Source organism: Balaenoptera ricei, chromosome 3, assembly GCF_028023285.1.
Source record: "Balaenoptera ricei isolate mBalRic1 chromosome 3, mBalRic1.hap2, whole genome shotgun sequence".
Classification (NCBI taxonomy): Eukaryota; Metazoa; Chordata; class Mammalia; order Artiodactyla; family Balaenopteridae; genus Balaenoptera; species Balaenoptera ricei.
In genome coordinates this window covers 66,456,839-66,475,701 of record NC_082641.1, presented here as the reverse complement: position 1 = coordinate 66,475,701, position 18,863 = coordinate 66,456,839, and the positions used below count along the sequence as shown (strand labels likewise).

The 18,863-nt window shown below is 39.8% G+C and overlaps 1 protein-coding gene across 7 annotated transcripts in view; it reads right to left on the bottom strand.

Annotated features, from left to right (window-relative positions):
* The window catches only part of XRCC4 (X-ray repair cross complementing 4), a 278,985-nt gene that overhangs the window by 250,935 nt on the left and 9,187 nt on the right, over window positions 1-18,863 (bottom strand). Inside the window, exon 1 of one of the 7 annotated variants that reach the window (XM_059916709.1) lies at window positions 2,470-2,547. The exons of 5 other annotated variants lie outside the window; for them this stretch is intronic. Coding sequence is in view for 1 of the 2 variants with exons in the window: in XM_059916711.1 (XP_059772694.1) it covers window positions 2,470-2,508 (39 nt within the window). In the remaining variant the exon portion in view is untranslated. Of the gene's footprint in view, window positions 1-2,469; window positions 2,548-18,863 lie in introns of those variants that run through there. One more of the 7 variants, XM_059916711.1, reaches the window with a different exon arrangement.

Here is an 18,863-nt window from a genome sequence, read left to right as displayed (position 1 = left end):
TTAGCTTAAGCAACAGTATTTTTTCATTAAGAATTTAACAATTATGATTTCTTAAGCCTCAAAATTTTGACGCTCTCTCATATTTTAATTTCAGAAAGAGTGAAGAGGTTCCTATGAAACACCATCAGTTAAGCTTACACACAGTTGTTGGGCTACACCATGCAGGCCTGCAAGGCCTGTACTTGCCCAGCTTCGAGACCGAAGAAAGAGCCTGGAGTCAGCAACAGAGACATCAGTGGTTTAATGTATAAGGGGAGCTTACATGTCTGAAGCAATATCCTGGAGCAACACCTCACCAAGTGCGGCAGACAGCAGGCAGGATGTGATGGCAGGCTTCGCTCCCGGGGCGGGGGTGGGAAGGGGGAGGTTCCCAACTGGGAACTGACATCAGGTGGGCTCCTCAACTACCAGGGAAACTAGCAGAGGGGCACGGGCCCCTCACTGCCCCTTGATATGAACAATCACTAGCTGGGGCAGGGGCACGTATGTAAGAAGGTCAGTCCTGTGAGGAGGGTGTAGGTGAAGCAGGCACTGGTTAAGCAGGGGATGTACAGATCAAGAGAATAGACATCTTGGGTGGCCTGATCAAAAAGATCAAAAGATTCAAGCCTTTTCTACTTGAAAAATGTGCTGCTCAGAACTGAAATGTAACTAAAAGCACTTGTATGGAAAAGAAACAAGACTTGTACTATACTTTTCCCCCACTCACAAACCCACCATTTACTTAAAACTATACCCATTTATCTGCCTATTTTCTAATGGCAAACAAGGGGATGAATGATAAGACTGGGGTACAAATGAGAGTTAACCCTGAAAAAAAACCCTACAACATATCCTCAACTGGTGACCCTACCTAATTCAGCCAAACAAAAATATTTAGGAACCATATGAAAATGCCAATATTTCACATTTTTTAACCTATAAAAAAATGGCAATTTCACATGGTTCAAATAATACTAAGTTATAAATGGCACATGATTACTTAACATACCTAACTGGACGAATAATTACATACTTATTTCCCATGCTGTAATTGCTGAGTCTGAGTCATTTTCAAGCACATCCCCGAACATATTGTGGATAACTCTAGTGGGAGGAGATTCCAAGATCAAAGAAAAGATTCAATTCTGAGTCCCCTTATGTGATGCATTCTCAAATTGAATTGAAACTTTGTACCCCTAAAATTTCAATCAAGCCTTGTACAATTTATGAAGAGTACAAGTCCTAATACCAGGAGTGTCTTTTGTTTATCATGAACAGCCCCTTTCAATCATACCAGTGTTTATACTAATGAGTTGACTTAGGGTGGGGTCACTAGATAGCCTCAGGATGTGGCTGGTCACCAGAAAGGCCAAAAGATTAAAGGGTTGGCACTTTCAGCCTCACCCCCACCTCAACTCCAGAGAGGAGTGGGGAGCTGGAGATTGAGCTCTATTAAAACTCTGGAACAAAGAAATTGGGGGGAGGGGTGCTTCTGGGTTGGTGAACATATCAAAGTACTGGGAGAGCGGCTTGCCCAGTCAATGCACTGAAGCTCTGCACCCTAACCTCCTATACCTTGTCCTATGCATCTCTTCCAGTTGTTCCTCAGCCGTATCTTTTTTACTGAACCAGTAAATAAAGGTAAAGTGTTTTAGTGTTTTCCTGAGTTCTGTAAGCCATTCTAGCAAATTATCAAACCTGAGGAGACGGTCATGGGAACCCCCAATTTATAGCAGGTCAGAAGTATGGGTGACCCAGGACTTGCAACTGGCATCTGAAGTGACGGCAGTCTTGTGGGACTGAACCCTTTAACCTATGGAAACTAACACTAACTCCAGGTAGGCAGTGTAAGAATTAAATTGAATTGTTGGACACCTAGTTGGTATTGGAGAACTGGAGAATTGGTTATTGGTGCTGGAAAACACCCCAGTGTGCCAAACAAAATAGCCTTAGTCCAGCTTTATTTAAGGCTATTGGTGTATATCCTCTACTAAATCGGAAATCAATTCTTTTGTCCCCAAGCTCTTGGAATAGGGAATCTTTACCAGAGAAATCTGGTCTTTTCTAATGTCACTGGATAAAGAGGCCCAGATTGGCCTCTCACAAAAAAAGTGACTTTTGAAATATGACAAGTCATGCATAAATATTTATTTAGATCCTGCCAGACAACAAGTACTATGTTAGGTGCTGGGAATAGACCTATGAATAAAATAGACATATCCCCTGACCTCAGAACATTTATACTCTCATGAAGAAAAGTCAAATAAACACATGTTACAAATCATTGAGGTTAAGAGCCATAAAGAGGTAGTAAGAGGCAACAGGGGAACCCAGATCAGACACACCCAGATTGACAGTCATGGGAAGCCTTCTAGAGGAAATGATATCTAAGACCTAAAGGCTGAGTAGGAATTCTGAATCCACCCTTGCAACTGCCCTTTTGTTTATGCTATTCCTTCTCCTAAAATATCTACCGCTAGTCTATACCTGTGAATATCTATCCATCCTTCCAAGGTCCAGAAGCATTGAAAGCAGTTACGATCAGCCTCCAAGGATCCCAGTTGTCAATCATCTTATTCCCCAACTGGAGAAAAAAGAAAGAAGGTCTAATATAGGGAAGATATCAGGATCATCGTGTTCAGAGAGATTCTTCCAGCTCTTCCTCCCGATGGAAGAGGGCCTGAGCTGAATTACGCCCATTGAATCACTCAACAGTGAGTTCAGAGTATATAGCTTCTGACTCTGAAATGGAATTTTGATAGCTTCAAAATTCTACTACCACTCTGCTGACTTCCTATGGTTTGACCTCTACAACATCTGAATAAAGCAAGCAATGAAGTTAACCTAGATTAAAAGTCATTTGTTATGAAGGTATCAGAATTTTGGAGGCTGTGCTTCTACAGAGTGGAATGGCAGTGTCTGGCAGCCAATATCTGTAGCAGGCAGCAAAAAAATAAGGTCACATAGCTAAGAAAGAGCCTCTTTGCATTACCATATTAATCAGAAAGATTAATCAATCCATTGTCTTTTTCTGACTACAACAAAACATCAATTTTGAAACTAAATCCTAAAAAGATTCTGAAATAGCACTGAATCAGAGATGTTCATCCTATAAAAAAATGAAAGTCATCAACAAAATTCAAACTACAGAGTCATCAATGATGATTTTTCTCATTAGGAAGAAGTTGGAAATATCACATTCTTTAGAAAATGAAAGAAATAATTATTTTTTAAACAAACACTTTTCCTAAAGAATTAATAAAATATTTAGTAACAAATGAAGCTACTTCGTGGAAGAGAAGGAAGTTTAATTTTGCTAGGAAGAATTTAAAAAGCTGATCTGAAAAGCCATTCAAAGTTAAGTTAGTTTCTGAGTCACTTAGTACATAGAACAAAACCAAAACTTTCCATAAATTGAAATAATGAACGGACATCAATTTGAGGGAAGCCAGTTAAAAAAAGTCCACTCCATTACCAGTCAAACATTCACTGAGGAAGCATTATGCACAAACTTTGTGCTCAATAAGAACTCCAGCGGATTAAAAAAAAAAAAAAAAAGGAATGATGCCTTCCCTCAGAAGCTTTTAATCCAGTTACAAGAACACGACAAAATACAGTTCTACAAAATTATAACTAAAATACAACGTAGTATATAATTTTGCTAGATGTGAGTTAAAGTTATAATAAAAAAGTAAGGAAGAAATTGGGAAGATGGCAGAAGAGTAAGACGTGGAGATCACCTTCCTGCCCACAGAGCCATCAGAAATACATCTACACGTGGAACTGCTCCTACAGAACACCCACTGAACGCTGGCAGAAGACGTCAGACCTCCCAAAAGGCAAGAAACTCCCCCCGTACTTGGGTAGGGCAAAAGAAAAAAGAAACAACAGAGACAAAACAATAGGGACCGGACCTGCACCAGTGGGAGGGAGCTGCAAAGGAGGAAAGGTTTCCACACACTAGGAAGCCCCTTCGTGGGGGGAGACTACGGGTGGCGGAGGGGAGAAGCTTCAGAGCCATGGAGGAGAGCGCAGCCACAGGGGTGCGGAGGGCAAAATGGAGAGATTCCCGCGCAGAGGATCGGTGCTGAGTAGCACCCACCAGCCTGAGAGGCCTGTCTGCTCACCCGCCAGGGCAGGCAGGGGCTGGAGCTGAGGCTCGGGCTTCGGTCGGAAATCAGGGAGAGGACTGGGGTTGGTGGCGTGAACACAGCCTGAAGGGGTTAGTGCACCACAGCTAGCCGGGAGGGAGTCCGGGAAAAGGTCTGGAACTGCCGAAGAGGCAAGAGACATTTTCTTGCCTTTGTTTCCTGGTGCGAGAGGAGAGGGGATTAAGAGCGCCGCCTAAACGAGCTCCAGAGATGGAGATGGGCGCGAGCCGTGGCTATCAGCGCGGACCCCAGAGATGGGCATGAGATGCTAAGGCTGCTGCTGCCACCACCAAGAAGCCTGTGTGCGAGCACAGGTCACTATCCACACCGCCCCTCCTGGGAGCCTGTGCAGCCTGCCACTGCCAGGGTCCCGTGATCCAGGGACAACTTCCCCGGGAGAACACATGGCGCGCCTCAGGCTGCTGCAACGTCACGCCGGCCTCTGCCGCCGCAGGCTCACCCCGCACTCCGTACCCCTCCCTCCCCCCGGCCTGAGTGAGCCAGAGCCCCCGAATCAGCTGCTCTTTAACCCCGTCCTGTGTGAGCGAAGAACAGACGCCCTCAGGCGACCTACACGCAGAGGCGGGTCCAAATACAAAGATGAACCCCGGGACCTGTGCGAACAAAGAAGAGAAAGGGAAATTTCTCCCAGCAGCCTCAGAAGCAGCGGATTAAAGCTTCACAATCAACTTGATGTGCCTGCATCTGTGGAATACCTGAATAGACAGTGAATCATCCCAAATTGAGGAGGTGGACTTTGGGAGCAAGATATATTATTTTTTCCCCATTTCCTCTTTTTGTGAGTGTGTATGTGTATGCTTCTGTGTGAGATTTTGTCTGTATAGCTTTGCTTTCACCATTTGTCCTAGGGTTCTGTCCATCCGGATTTTTTTTTTTTTTTTTTTTTACTTTAAAAAGTTTTTTACTTTTTTTCTTAATAATTATTTTTTATTTTAATAACTTTATTTTATTTTATCTTACTTTATTTTATTTTATCCTATTTCTTTTTTTCTTTCTATGTTTTCTCCTGTTTATTCTGAGCCTTGTGGATGAAAGGCTCTTGGTGCTCCAGCCAGGCATCAGGGCTGTGCCTCTGAGGTGGGAGAGCCAACTTCAGGACACTGGTCCACAAGAGACCTCCCAGCTCCACGTAATACCAAATGACGAAAATCTCCCAGAGATCTCCATCTCAACACCAAGACCCAGATTCACTCAACGACCAGCAAGCTACAGTGCTGGACACCCTATGCCAAACAACTAGCAAGACAGGAACACAGCCCCATCCAGTAGCAGAGAGGCTGCCTAAAATCATAAGGCCACAGACACCCCAAAACACACCGCCAGACGTGGACGTGCCCACCAGAAAGACAAGATCCAGCCTCATCAACCAGAACACAGGCACTAGTCCCCTCCACGAGGAAGCCTACACAACCCACTCAACCAACCTTAGCCACTGGGGACATATACCAAAAACAACAGGAACTACGAACCTGCAGCCTGCGAAAAGGAGACCCCAAACACAGTAAGATAAGCAAAATGAGAAGACAAAAAAACACACAGCAGATGAAGGAGCAAGGTAAAAACAAACCAGACCTAACAAATGAAGAGGAAATAGGCAGTCTACCTGAAAAAGAATTCAGAATAATGATAGTAAAGATGATCCAAAATCTTGGAAAGAGAATAGACAAAAATGCAAGAAACATTTAACAAGGACCTAGAAGACCTAAAGAGGAACCAAGCAATGAAGAAAAACACGATAAATGAAATTGAAAATACTCTAGAAGAGATCAATAGCAGAATAACAGAGGCAGAAGAATGGATAAGTGACCTGGAAGATAAAATAGTGGAAATAACTACTGCAGAGCAGAATAAAGAAAAAAGAATGAAAAGAACTGAGGACAGTCTCAGAGACCTCTGGGACAACATTAAACGCACCAACATTTGAATTATAGGGGTCCCAGAAAAGAGAAAAAGAAAGGGACTAAGAAAATATTTGAAGAGATTATAGTTGAAAACTTCCTTAATATGGGAAAGGAAATAGTTAATCAAGTCCTGAAAGCACAGAAAGTTTCATACAGGATAAATCCAAGGAGAAACATGCCAAGACACATATTAACCAAACTATCAAAAATTGAATATAAAGAAAACATATTAAAAGCAGCAAGGGAAAAATAACACACAAGGGAATCCCCATAAGGTTAACAGATGATCTTTCAGCAGAAACTCTGCAAGCCAGAAAGAAGTGGCAGGACATATTTAAAGTGATGAAGGAGAAAAACCTACAACCCAGATTACTCTACCCAGCAAGGATCTCATTCAGATGTGATGGAGAAATTAAAACCTTTACAGACAAGCAAAAGCTGAGAGAGTTCAGCACCACCAAACCAGCTTTACAACAAATGCTAAAGGAACTTCTCTAGGCAAGAAACACAAGAGAAGGAAAACACCTACAATAACAAACCCAAAACATTTCAGAAAATGGGAATAGGAACATACATATTGATAATTACCTTAAATGTAAATGGATTAAATGCTCCCACCAAAAGACACAGACTGGTTGAATGGATACAAAAACAAGACCCATACATATGTTGTCTACAAGAGACCCACTTCAGACCTAGGGACAAATACAGACGGAAAGTGAGGGGATGGAAAAAGATATTCCATGCAAATGGAAATCAAAAGAAAGCTGGAGTAGCAATTCTCATATCAGACAAAATAGACTTTAAAATAAAGACTATTACAAGAGACAAAGAAGGACACTACATAATGATCTAGGGATCGATCCAAGAAGAAGATATAACAATTATAAATATACATGCACCCAACATAGGAGCACCTCAATACATAAGGCAAATACTAACAACCATAAAAGGGGAAATCGACAGTAACACAATCATAGTAGGGGACTTTAACACCCCACTTTCACCAATGGACAGATCATCCAAAATGAAAATAAATAAGGAAATACAAGCTTTAAATGATACATTAAACAAGATGGACTTAATTGATATTTATAGGACATTCCACCCAAAAACAACAGAATACACATTTTTCTCAAGTGCTCATGGAACATTCTCCAGGATAGATCATATCTTAGGCCACAAATCAAGCCTTGGTAAATTTAAGAAAATTGAAATCATATGAAGTATCTTTTCCAACCACAATGCTATGAGACTAGATATCAATTACAGGAAAAGATCTATAAAAAATACAAACACATGGAGGCTACACAATACACTACTTAATAACCAAGTGATCACTTAAGAAACCAAAGTGGAAATCAAACAATACCTAGAAACAAATGACAATGGAGACACAACGACCCAAAAACTATGGGAAGCAGCAAAAGCAGTTCTAAGAGGGAAGTTTATAGCAATACAAGCCTACCTCAAGAAACAGGAAACATCTTAAATAAACAACCTAACCTTGCACCTAAAGCAATTAGAGAAAGAAGAACAAAAAAACCCCAAAGTTAGCAGAAGGAAAGAAATCATAAAGGTCAGATCAGAAATAAATGAAAAAGAAATGAAGGAAACAATAGCAAAGATCAATAAAACTAAAAGCTGATTCTTTGAGAAGATAAACAAAACTGATAAACCATTAGCCAGACTCATCAAGAAAAAAAGGGAGAAGACTCAAATCAATAGAATTAGAAATGAAAAAGGAGAAGTAATGACTGACACTGCAAAATTACAAACGATCATGAGAGATTACTACAAGCAACTCTATGCCAATAAAATGGACAACCTGGAAGAAATGGAAAAATTCTTAGAAATGCACAACCTGCCGAGACTGAACCAGGAAGAAATAGAAAATATGAACAGACCAATCACAAGCACTGAAATTGAAACTGTGATTAAAAATCTTCCAACAAACAAAAGCCCAGGACCAGATGGCTTCACAGGCGAATTCTATCAAACATTTAGAGAAGAGCTAACACCTATCCTTCTCAAACTCTTCCAAAATATAGCAGAGGGAGGAACACTCCCAAACTCATTCTACGAGGCCACCATAACCCTGATACCAAAACCAGACAAAGATGTCACAAAGAAAGAAAACTACAGGCCAATATCACTGATGAACATAGATGCAAAAATCCTCAACAAAATACTAGCAAACAGAATCCAACAGCACATTAAAAGGATCATACACCATGATCAAGTGGGGTTTATTCCAGGAATGCAAGGATTCATCAATATACGCAAATCAATCAACGTGATACACCATATTAACAAATTGAAGGAGAAAAACCATATGATCATCTCAATAGATGCAGAGAAAGCTTTTGACAAAATTCAACACCCATTTATGATAAAAGCCCTGCAGAAAGTAGGCATAGAGGGAACTTTCTTCAACGTAATAAAGGCCATATATGACAAACCCACAGCCAACATCGTCCTCAATGGTGAAAAACTGAAACCATTTCCACTAAGATCAGGAACAAGACAAGGTTGCCCACTCTCACCACTATTATTCAGCATAGTTTTGGAAGTGTTAGCCACAGCAATCAGAGAAGAAAAAGAAATAAAAGGAATCCAAATCGGAAAAGAAGAAGTAAAACTGTCACTGTTTGCAGATGACATATGCTATACATAGAGAATCCTAAAGCTGCTACCAGAAAACTCCTAGAGCTAATCAATGAATTTGGTAAAGTAGCAGGATACAAAATTAATGCACAGAAATCTCTTGCATTCCTATACACTAATGATGAAAAATCTGAAAGAGAAATTAAGGAAACACTCCCATTTACCACTGCAACAAAAAAAATAAAATATCTAGGAATAAACCTACCTAAGGAGACAAAAGACCTGTATGCAGAAAATTGTAAGACACTGATGAAAGAAATTAAAGATTATACAAATAGATGGTGAGATATACCATGTTCTTGGATTGGAAGAATCACATTGTGAAAATGACTCTACTACCCAAAGCAATCTACAGATTCAATGTAATCCCTATCAAACTACCACTGGCATTTTTCACAAAACTAGAACAAAAAATTTCACAATTTGTATGGAAACACAAAAGACCCCGAATAGCCAAAGCAATCTTGAGAACGAAAAATGGGGCTGGAGGAATCAGGCTACCTGGCTTCAGACTATACTACAAAGCTACAGTAATCAAGACAGTATGATACTGGCACAAAAACAGAAACATAGATCAATGGAACAGGATAGAAAGCCCAGAGATAAACCTACGCACATATTGTCACCTTATCTTTGATAAAGGAGACAAGCATATATAGTGGAGAAAAGACAGCCTCTTCAATAAGTGGTGCTGGGAAAACTGGACAGGTACCTGTAAAAGTATGAAATTAGAACACTCCCTAACACCATACACACAAATAAACTCAAAATGGATTAAAGACATAAATGTAAGGCCAGACACTATCAAACTCTTAGAGGAAAACATAGGAAGAACACTCTATGACATAAAGCACAGCAAGATCCTTTTTGACCCACCTCCTAGAGAAATGGAAATAAAAACACAAATAAACAAATGGGACTTAATGAAACTTAAACGCTTTTGCAAAGCAAAGGAAACCATAAACAAGACCAAAAGACAACCCTCAGAATGGGAGAAAATATTTGCAAATGAAGCAACTGACAAAGGATTAATCTCCAAGATTTACAAGCAGCTCATGCAGCTCAATAACAAAAAGACATACAACCCAATCCAAAAATGGGCAGAAGACCTAAATAGACAATTCTCCAAAGAAGATATACAGATTGCCAACAAACACATGAAAGAATGCTCAACATCATTAATCATTAGAGAAATGCAAATCAAAACTACAATGAGATATCATCTCACACCGGTCAGAATGACCATCATCAAAAAATCTAGAAACAATAAATGCTGGAGAGGGTGTGGAGGAAAGGGAACACTCTTGCACTGTTGGTGGGAATGTAAATTGATACAGCCACTATGGAGAACAGTATGGACGTTCCTTAAAAAACTAAAAATAGAACCACCATACGACCCAGCAATCCCACTACTGGGCATATACCCTGAGAAAACCAGAATTCAAAAAGAGTCATGTACCAAAATGTTCATTGAAGCTCTATTTACAATAGCCAGGAAATGGAAGCAACCTAAGTGTCCATCATCGGATGAATGGATAAAGAAGATGTGGCACATATATACAATGAAAAGAAATGAAATTGAGTTATTTGTAGCGAGGTGGATGGAGTTAGAGTCTGTCATACAGGTGAAGTAAGTCAGAAAGAGAAAAACAAATACAGTATGCTAACACATATATATGGAATCTAAGGGAAAAAAAAAAAAAAGGTCATGAAGAACCTAGTGGCAAGACGGGAATAAAGACACAGACCTACTAGAGAATGGACTTGAGGATATGGGGAGGGGGAAGGGTAAGATGTGACAAAGTGAGAGAGTGGCATGGACATATAAACACTACCAAACGTAAAATAGATAGCTAGTGGGAAGCAACTGTGTAGCACAGGGAGATCAGCTCTGTGCTTTGTGACCACCTAGAGGGGTGCGATAGGGAGGGTGGGAGGGAGGGAGATGCAAGAGGGAAGAGATATGGGAACATATGTATATGTATATCTGATTCACTTTGTTATAAAGCAGAAACTAACACACCATTGTAAAGCAATTATACTCCAATAAAGATGTTAAACAATAAAAAAATAAAAATAAATAAATTGGACTTGATTAAAATTAAAAAAAAAAAAAGTAAGGGAGAGATACCTTAAATACATGGTAGATGATATATGAAGTTGCTACATTTTATGATATAAAAAAAAAAAATTAGAGGCTCAGAATAAACAAAAACAAGAGATATTGAGTATGTCCATATGAGGAATCCAACGTTTATAAAATAAAATTCCAATAATAAACTAGTAGATTCACTAAACACAACAACAATGTAATCCAATACCTTGAAAATTATCTTTAATTAACAAGTGAAACACATATTAGTAAATTCAATTCTTCCTGCATGAATACTCCTCTTTGGCCAAGATACAGGAATGTCCAATGAAACATAACACAAAATATCCAGGAAGTTGCCCACTGATATAAATGCTTTTCATTATAAAAAGGGACCTAGCTCCAAACTAAATAAAGATGTACATCAAAATAAATGGTCAAATTTTCAAAAACAAAATCATATTAAATTTTTTTGTGTCTTTTAGTATGGTATCTTGCTTGCTCAGAAAACATGGACAAATGATGACCATGACCAATTTCACAGAACTGCTGTTATTTGGAAATGCCTAATTTTTGGTTAAACCTTGTTTGGAAATTATCTGTAATAGAGATATCTATTTAACTGATGGCCAATAAGATTCAATCAAGTTAGACTATTCTAGGACATGAAGATCATGGTTAGAGAGTTAGATGAAAACATTCAGTTTAGGTATATCTGGTTTAATATGTAAGGAGGTTCTTAGACTCAGGACAAAATGAAAAAGAGGGTGGTAATAATTTGAGAACAAAAACAACTAGATAAACACAGAAAAATTAAGGTACATATATAGCTAATTAAAATGTATGATACAGATAGAGCTTTATTAAGTCATTACTTTATCCTAAAAACTCAAGTTATATGGTTGTCAGTGAGGGAGTGGAACAAAAATGAACTGAGCATAAGTCATGTGCTGAGAATTTTACATATATTGTTTTATCTTCAGAACCATTCTAAAAACAAGAAAACTGAAATTCAGCAAGGTGTAGTAAAGATAGAAGTGTATTCAAAACTAGGTCTATCCAACACACTGCCTTGAAAGTATCTCAACCCTAGACAGCCTCTTTATGAATCTCATATTTAACTTTACTTCTTAGCTCTCAGCCTCTCTCTGAATTATCTCATTTTATAACTATCAAGGTACTGAATTGCTTTTCCTTAACCTATAAACAAGGTATCACAATGTATTAACACAAATCTAAATCATGACCTGATGTATAACCCAAAATAACCCAGGTACAGACTTCAAACAGTAGAGGGAAAGTTCTTTATACAACTTTACTATACCTTCTCTACAAACAACTGCTTTATTTTAGATTATTCTAACCACAAACAGAATTTTCAAAGTATAGAGCCAATCCTTCTTCTACTAATGAGAAGAACTCATGAAATTCTAAAGAAAAACATTCTTTGAGTCTATATGGCTCAAGACAGGAACTCCTAACATCACTTGTTTTAAAATTAGAGAAGTGAAGAGTTACTAGAGTAATGACAAATTTATGGCCAGTAAACATGTCTATATATATAAGTATTCCTCTTCCCTTTCCCCACATTCTGACTTCTTTTATTTCCTAATACAAATTCTGTCTTAAAGCCAAACTTACTGTATTTTGAGATATAAACAGAAAAGAATTCATAACCCACTAGCTTAACCAATACAAAAAAGAACTCATAACCCATTGGTTGCCTTGGTAAAAGCCATAAACCTCTACATAGCATTACCTATGATATATTCATGCTGAAAAAAAAAAACAATACAACAGAATCAGATCAAACCTCCAATTTATAGGAAACACAAGGGATGAAGGAACATGTTAAATGGCACTAAAGGGATGCAATCAGCAAAATCTAAACAGTGGGACACTTCACGGGGCAACTGACAGTTTTTTCAACAAATAAACTTCAGTGCAAAAGGGAGAGGGGGGTTGGACTATTTAAGTTAAAAGAGACTTAAAAGCCACAAGAAACTGCAATTTAAAGACCTTATTTAAATCTTGACTCAACCAACAAACTATTAAAATTTATGAAGTAGTAATTTGAGGAATTTGAAGACAGATTAGGTACTTGGTAGTACTAGGGAATTACTGTTAATTTTTTAAGCTATGTTAATAGAATTGTGGTTATGTTTTCTACAGTGTCCTTACTTTTTAAAGATACATGTTAGAATATTTACAGATGAAATGATATGATGTCTGCGATTATGTAAAAATAATTTAGAAAAGAAGAGTGAAGTTTGAGTAAGATATAATTGAAATGAGATGGGCCATGAGTTGATAACTGTTGTGCTAGATAATAGGAATCCATTATTCTCTCTACTGTTACATATGTTTGAAATTTTCCATAATAAAATGTATAAAAAGAAAAGTGGTAAGCTGTGACAAAGTGAGAGAGTGGCATGGACATATATACACTACCAAATGTAAAATAGATAGCTAGTGGGAAGCAGCCACATAGCACAGGGAGATCAGCTCGGTGCTTTGTGACCACCTAGAGGGGTGGGATAGGGAGGGTGGGAGGGAGAGAGATGCAAGAGGGAAGAGATATGGGAACATATGTATATGTATAACTGATTCACTTTGTTATAAAGCAGAAACTAACACACCATTGTAAAGCAATTATATTCCAATAAAGATGTTAAAAAAATAAATAAAAGAAAAAGAAAAGAAAAAGTGTTTTCAAAAAATTGTTCTTTGACCATCAGAATAATTGTTTGTATAGGGTACTTCTGTAAAAAAGAAAAAGTCGTCTATTAGAAGTTCATTCTTACATATATAATTTAATACTTCAAAATTTAGGAGCCTATCTAAAGAAGTATGGATCTCATTATTGGTCCTAGTAAATACTCCTATCTGATAAACATTACACCAGGGATACTAGTGCATAATGCATTGGTGAATTTTATTATACAATAATGAATCAAAGATACTAAGGATAAAAAAACTGTTTTGTATAATCAACTGAAAAGCTGATAATAAAAATACCTAAATTATTTCAATATTTATCGGCTATACATTAATAATTTGGTCTTTGGACTTCCCTGGTGGTGCAGTGGTAAAGAATCTGCCTTCCAATGCAGGAGACGTGGGTTTGATCCCTGGTCGGGGAACTAAGATACCACATGCCGCAGGGTAACTAAGGCCATGCACCACAACTACTGAGCTCGCACGCCTCAGCTAGAGCCCGCGTGCAGCAAACTACAGAGCCCATGCACTCTGGAGCCCACGCACCACAACCAGAGAGAGAAAACCCGCACGCCACAATGAAAATGATCCTGCATGCCTCAATGAAGATCCCGCGTGCTGCAATTAAGACCCGACGCAGCCAAAAAATAATAAAAAGAAAATAAATAATAAAATAAAATAAATATTTTTAAAAATAGTAATTTGGCCTTAAGGCCAAAATGTGTAAAAAATTTTAATTGAACAAAATATTCAATATGAATCATAAGTATATTCAAAGATTGCACAGAATATCCACAATAAAGAAACCAGAAAGGGGGCAGAGCGGGGAGGAGAGAAGATGGCGGAAGAGTAAGACGCGGAGATCACCTTCCTTCCCACAGATACAGTAGGAATACATCTACACGTGGAACTGCTCCTACAGAACACCCACTGAACGCTGGCAGAAAACGTCAGACCTCCCAAAAGGCAAGAAACTCCCCCCGTACTTGGGTAGGGCAAAAGAAAAAAGAATAACAGAAACAAAAGAATAGGGACGGGACCTGCACCAGTGGGAGGGAGCCGTGAAGGAGGAAAGATTTCCATGCACTAGGAAGCCCCTTCTGCGGGCAGAGACTGCGGGTGGCAGAGGGGGGAAGCTTCGGAGCCACGGAGGAGAGCACAGCCACAGGGGTGCGGAGGGCAAAGCGGAGAGATTCCCGCACAGAGGCTCAGCGCTGAGCAGCACTCAGCAGCCCGAGAGGCTTGTCTGCTCACCCACCGGGGCGGGCGGGGCTGGGAGCTGAGGCTTGGGCTTCGGTTGGATCGCAGGGAGAGGACTGGGGTTGGCGGTGTGAACACAGCCTGAAGGGGTTAGCGCACCACAGCTGGCTGGGAGGGAGACCAGGAAAAAGTCTGCAGCTGCCGAAGAGGCAAGAGACTTTTTCTTGCCTCTTTGTTTCGCGGCGCGCAAGGAGAGGGGATTCAGAGCGCCGCCTAAACGAACTCCAGAGACGGGCACGAGCTGCGGTGATCGGCGCGGGCCCCAGAGACGGGCGTGAGATGCTGGGGCTGCTGCTGCCGCCTCCAAAAAGCCTGTGTGCGAGCACAGGTCACTCTCCACACCGTCCCTCCTGGGAGCCTGTGCAGCCCGCCACTGCCAGGGTCCCGTGATCCGGGGACAACTTCCCCAGGAGAACGCACTGCGTGCCTCAGGCTGGTGCAACGTCACACCGGCCTCTGCCGCCGCAGGCTCGCCCCGCCTCCTCTGTACCCCTCCCTCCACGCGGCCTGGGTGAGCCAGAGTCCCCGAAGCACCTGCTCCTTTAACCCTGTCCTGTCTCGGCGGGGAACAGACGCCCTCAGGCGACCTACACGCAGAGGCGGGTCCAAATACAAAGCTGAACCCCGGGAGCTGTGCGAACAGAGAAGAGAAGGGGAAATCTCTCCCAGCAGCCTCAGAGGCAGCAGATTAAAGCTCCACAAACAACTTGATGTGCCTGCATCTGTTGAATACCTGAATAGACAACGAATCATCCCAAATTCAGGAGATGGACTTTGGGAGCAGGATATATTGATTTTTCCCCTTTTCCTTCTTTTGTGAGTGTATATGTATATGCTTCTGGGGGAGATTTTGTCTGTATAGCTTTGCTTTATAATAGCTTTATTTTACTTCACTATATTATAGCCTCTTTCTTTCTTTCTTTCTATTTTTTCTCCCTTTTACTCTGAGCTGTGTGGACGAAAGGCTCTTGGTGCTCCAGCCAGGCATCAGGGCCATGCCTCTGAGGTGGGAGAGCCAACTTCAGGACACTGGTCCACAAGAGACCTCCCAGCTCCACGTAATACCAAACGGCAAAAATCTCTCAGAGATCTCCATCTCAACATCAAGACCCAGCTTCACACAACGACCAGCAAGCTACAGGGCTGGACACCCTATGCCAAACAACTAGCAAGACAGGAACACAGCCCCATCCAGTAGCAGAGAGGCTGCCTAAAATCATAATAAGGCCACAGACACCCCAAAATACACCACCAGACGTGGACGTGCCCACCAGAAAGACAAGATCCAGCCTCATCCACCAGAACTCAGGCACTAGTTCCCTCCACCAGGAAGCCTACACAACCCACTCAACCAACCTTAGCCACTGGGGACAGATACCAAAAACAACGGGAACTACGAACCTGCAGCCTGTGAAAAGGAGACCTCAAACACAGTAAGATAAGCAAAATAAGACGACAGAAAAACACACAGCAGATGAAGGAGCAGGGTCAAAACACACCAGACTTAACAAATGAAGAGGAAATAAGTAGTCTACCTGAAAAAGAATTCAGAATAATGATAGTAAGGATGATCCAAAATCTTGGAAATAGAATAGACAAAATGCAAGAAACATTTAACAAGGACATAGAAGAACTAAAGAGGAACCAAGCAATGATGAAAAACACAATAAATGAAATTAAAAATACTCTAGATGGGATCAATAGCAGAATAACTGAGGCAGAAGAAAGGATAAGTGACCTGGAAGATAAAATGGTGGAAATAACTACTGCAGAGAAGGATAAAGAAAAAAGAATGAGACGAACTGAGGACAGTCTCAGAGACTTCTGGGACAACATTAAACGCACCAACATTCGAATTATAGGGGTCCCAGAAGAAGAAGAGAAAAAGAAAGGGACTGAGAAAATATTTGAAGAGATTATAGTTGAAAACTTCCCTAATATGGGAAAGGAAATAGTTAATCAAGTCCTGGAAGCACAGAGAGTCCCACAAAGGATAAACCCAAGGAGAAACACGCCAAGACACATATTAATCAAACTGTCAAAAATTAAATATAAAGAAAACATATTAAAAGCAGCAAGGGAAAAATAACAAATAACACACAAGGGAATCCCCATAAGGTTAACATCTGATCTTTCAGCAGAAACTCTGCAAGCCAGAAGGGAGTGGCAGGATATACTTAAACTGATGAAGGAGAAAAACCTACAACCAAGATTACTCTACCCAGCAAGGATCTCATTCAGATGTGATGGAGAAATTAAAACCTTTACAGACAAGCAAAAGCTGAGAGAGTTCAGCACCACCAAACCAGCTTTACAACAAATGCTAAAGGAACTTCTCTAGGCAAGAAACACAAGAGAAGGAAAACACCTACAATAACAAACCCAAAACATTTAAGAAAATGGGAATAGGAACATATATATCGATAATTACCTTGAATGTAAACGGATTAAATGCTCCCACCAAAAGACACAGGCTGGCTGAATGGATACAAAAACAAGACATGTATATATGCTGTCTACAAGAGACCCACTTCAGACCTAGAGACACATACAGACTGAAAGTGAGGGGATGGAAAAAGATATTCCATGCAAATGGAAATCAAAAGAAAGCTGGAGTAGCAATTCTCATATCAGACAAAATAGACTTTAAAATAAAGACTATTACAAGAGACAAAGAAGGACACTATATAATGATCAAGGGATCGAACCAAGAGGAAGGTATAACAATTGTAAATATTTATGCACCCAACATAGGAGCACCTCAATACATAAGGCAAATACTAACAGCCATAAAAGGGGAAATCGACAGCAACACAATCAGAGTAGGGGACTTTAACACCCCACTTTCACCAATGGAAAGATCATCCAAAATGAAAATAAATAAGGAAACACAAGCTTTAAATGATACATTAAACAAGATGGACTTAATTGATATTTATAGGACATTCCACCCAAAAACAACAGAATACACATTTTTCTCAAGTGCTCATGGAACATTCTCCAGGATAGATCATATCTTAGGTCACAAATCAAGCCTTGGTAAATTTAAGAAAATTGAAATCGTATCAAGTATCTTTTCCGACCACAACGCTATGAGACTAGATATCAATTACAGGAAAAGATCTGTAAAAAATACAAACACATGGAGGCTACACAATACACTACTTAATAACGAAGTGATCACTGAGGAAATCAAAGGGGAAATCAAAAAATACCTAGAAACAAATGACAGTGGAGATACGATGACCCAAAACCTATGGGACGCAGCAAAAGCAGTGCTAAGAGGGAAGTTTATAGAAATACAAGCCTACCTCAAGAAACAGGAATCATCTCGAATAAACAACCTAACCTTGCACTTAAAGCAATTAGAGAAAGAAGAGCAAAAAAACCCCAAAGCCAGCAGAAGGAAAGAAATCATAAAGATCAGATCAGAAATAAATGAAAAAGAAATGAAGGAAACAATAGCAAAAATCAATGAAACTAAAAGCTGGTTCTTTGAGAAGATAAACAAAATTGATAAACCATTAGCCAGACTCATCAAGAGAAAAAGGGAGAAGACTCAAATCAATAGAATTAGAAATGAAAAAGGAGAAGTAACCACTGACACTGCAGAAATACAAAAGATCATGAGAGATTACTACAAGCAGCTCTATGCCAATAAAATGGACAACCTGGAAGAAATGGACAGATTCTTAGAAATGCACAAAGTGCCGAGATTGAACCAGGAAGAAATAGAAAATATGAACAGACCAATTACAAGCACTGAAATTGAAACTGTGATTAAAAACCTTCCAACAAACAAAAGCCCAGGACCAGATGGCTTCACAGGTGAATTCTATCAAACATTTAGAGAAGAGCTAACACCTATCCTTCTCAAACTCTTCCAAAATATTGCAGAGGGAGGAACACTCCCCAACTCATTCTACGAGGCCACCATCACCCTGATACCAAAACCAGACAAAGATGTCACAAAGAAAGAAAACTACAGGCCAATATCACTGATGAACATAGATGCAAAAATCCTCAACAAAATACTAGCAAACAGAATCCAACAGCACATTAAAAGGATCA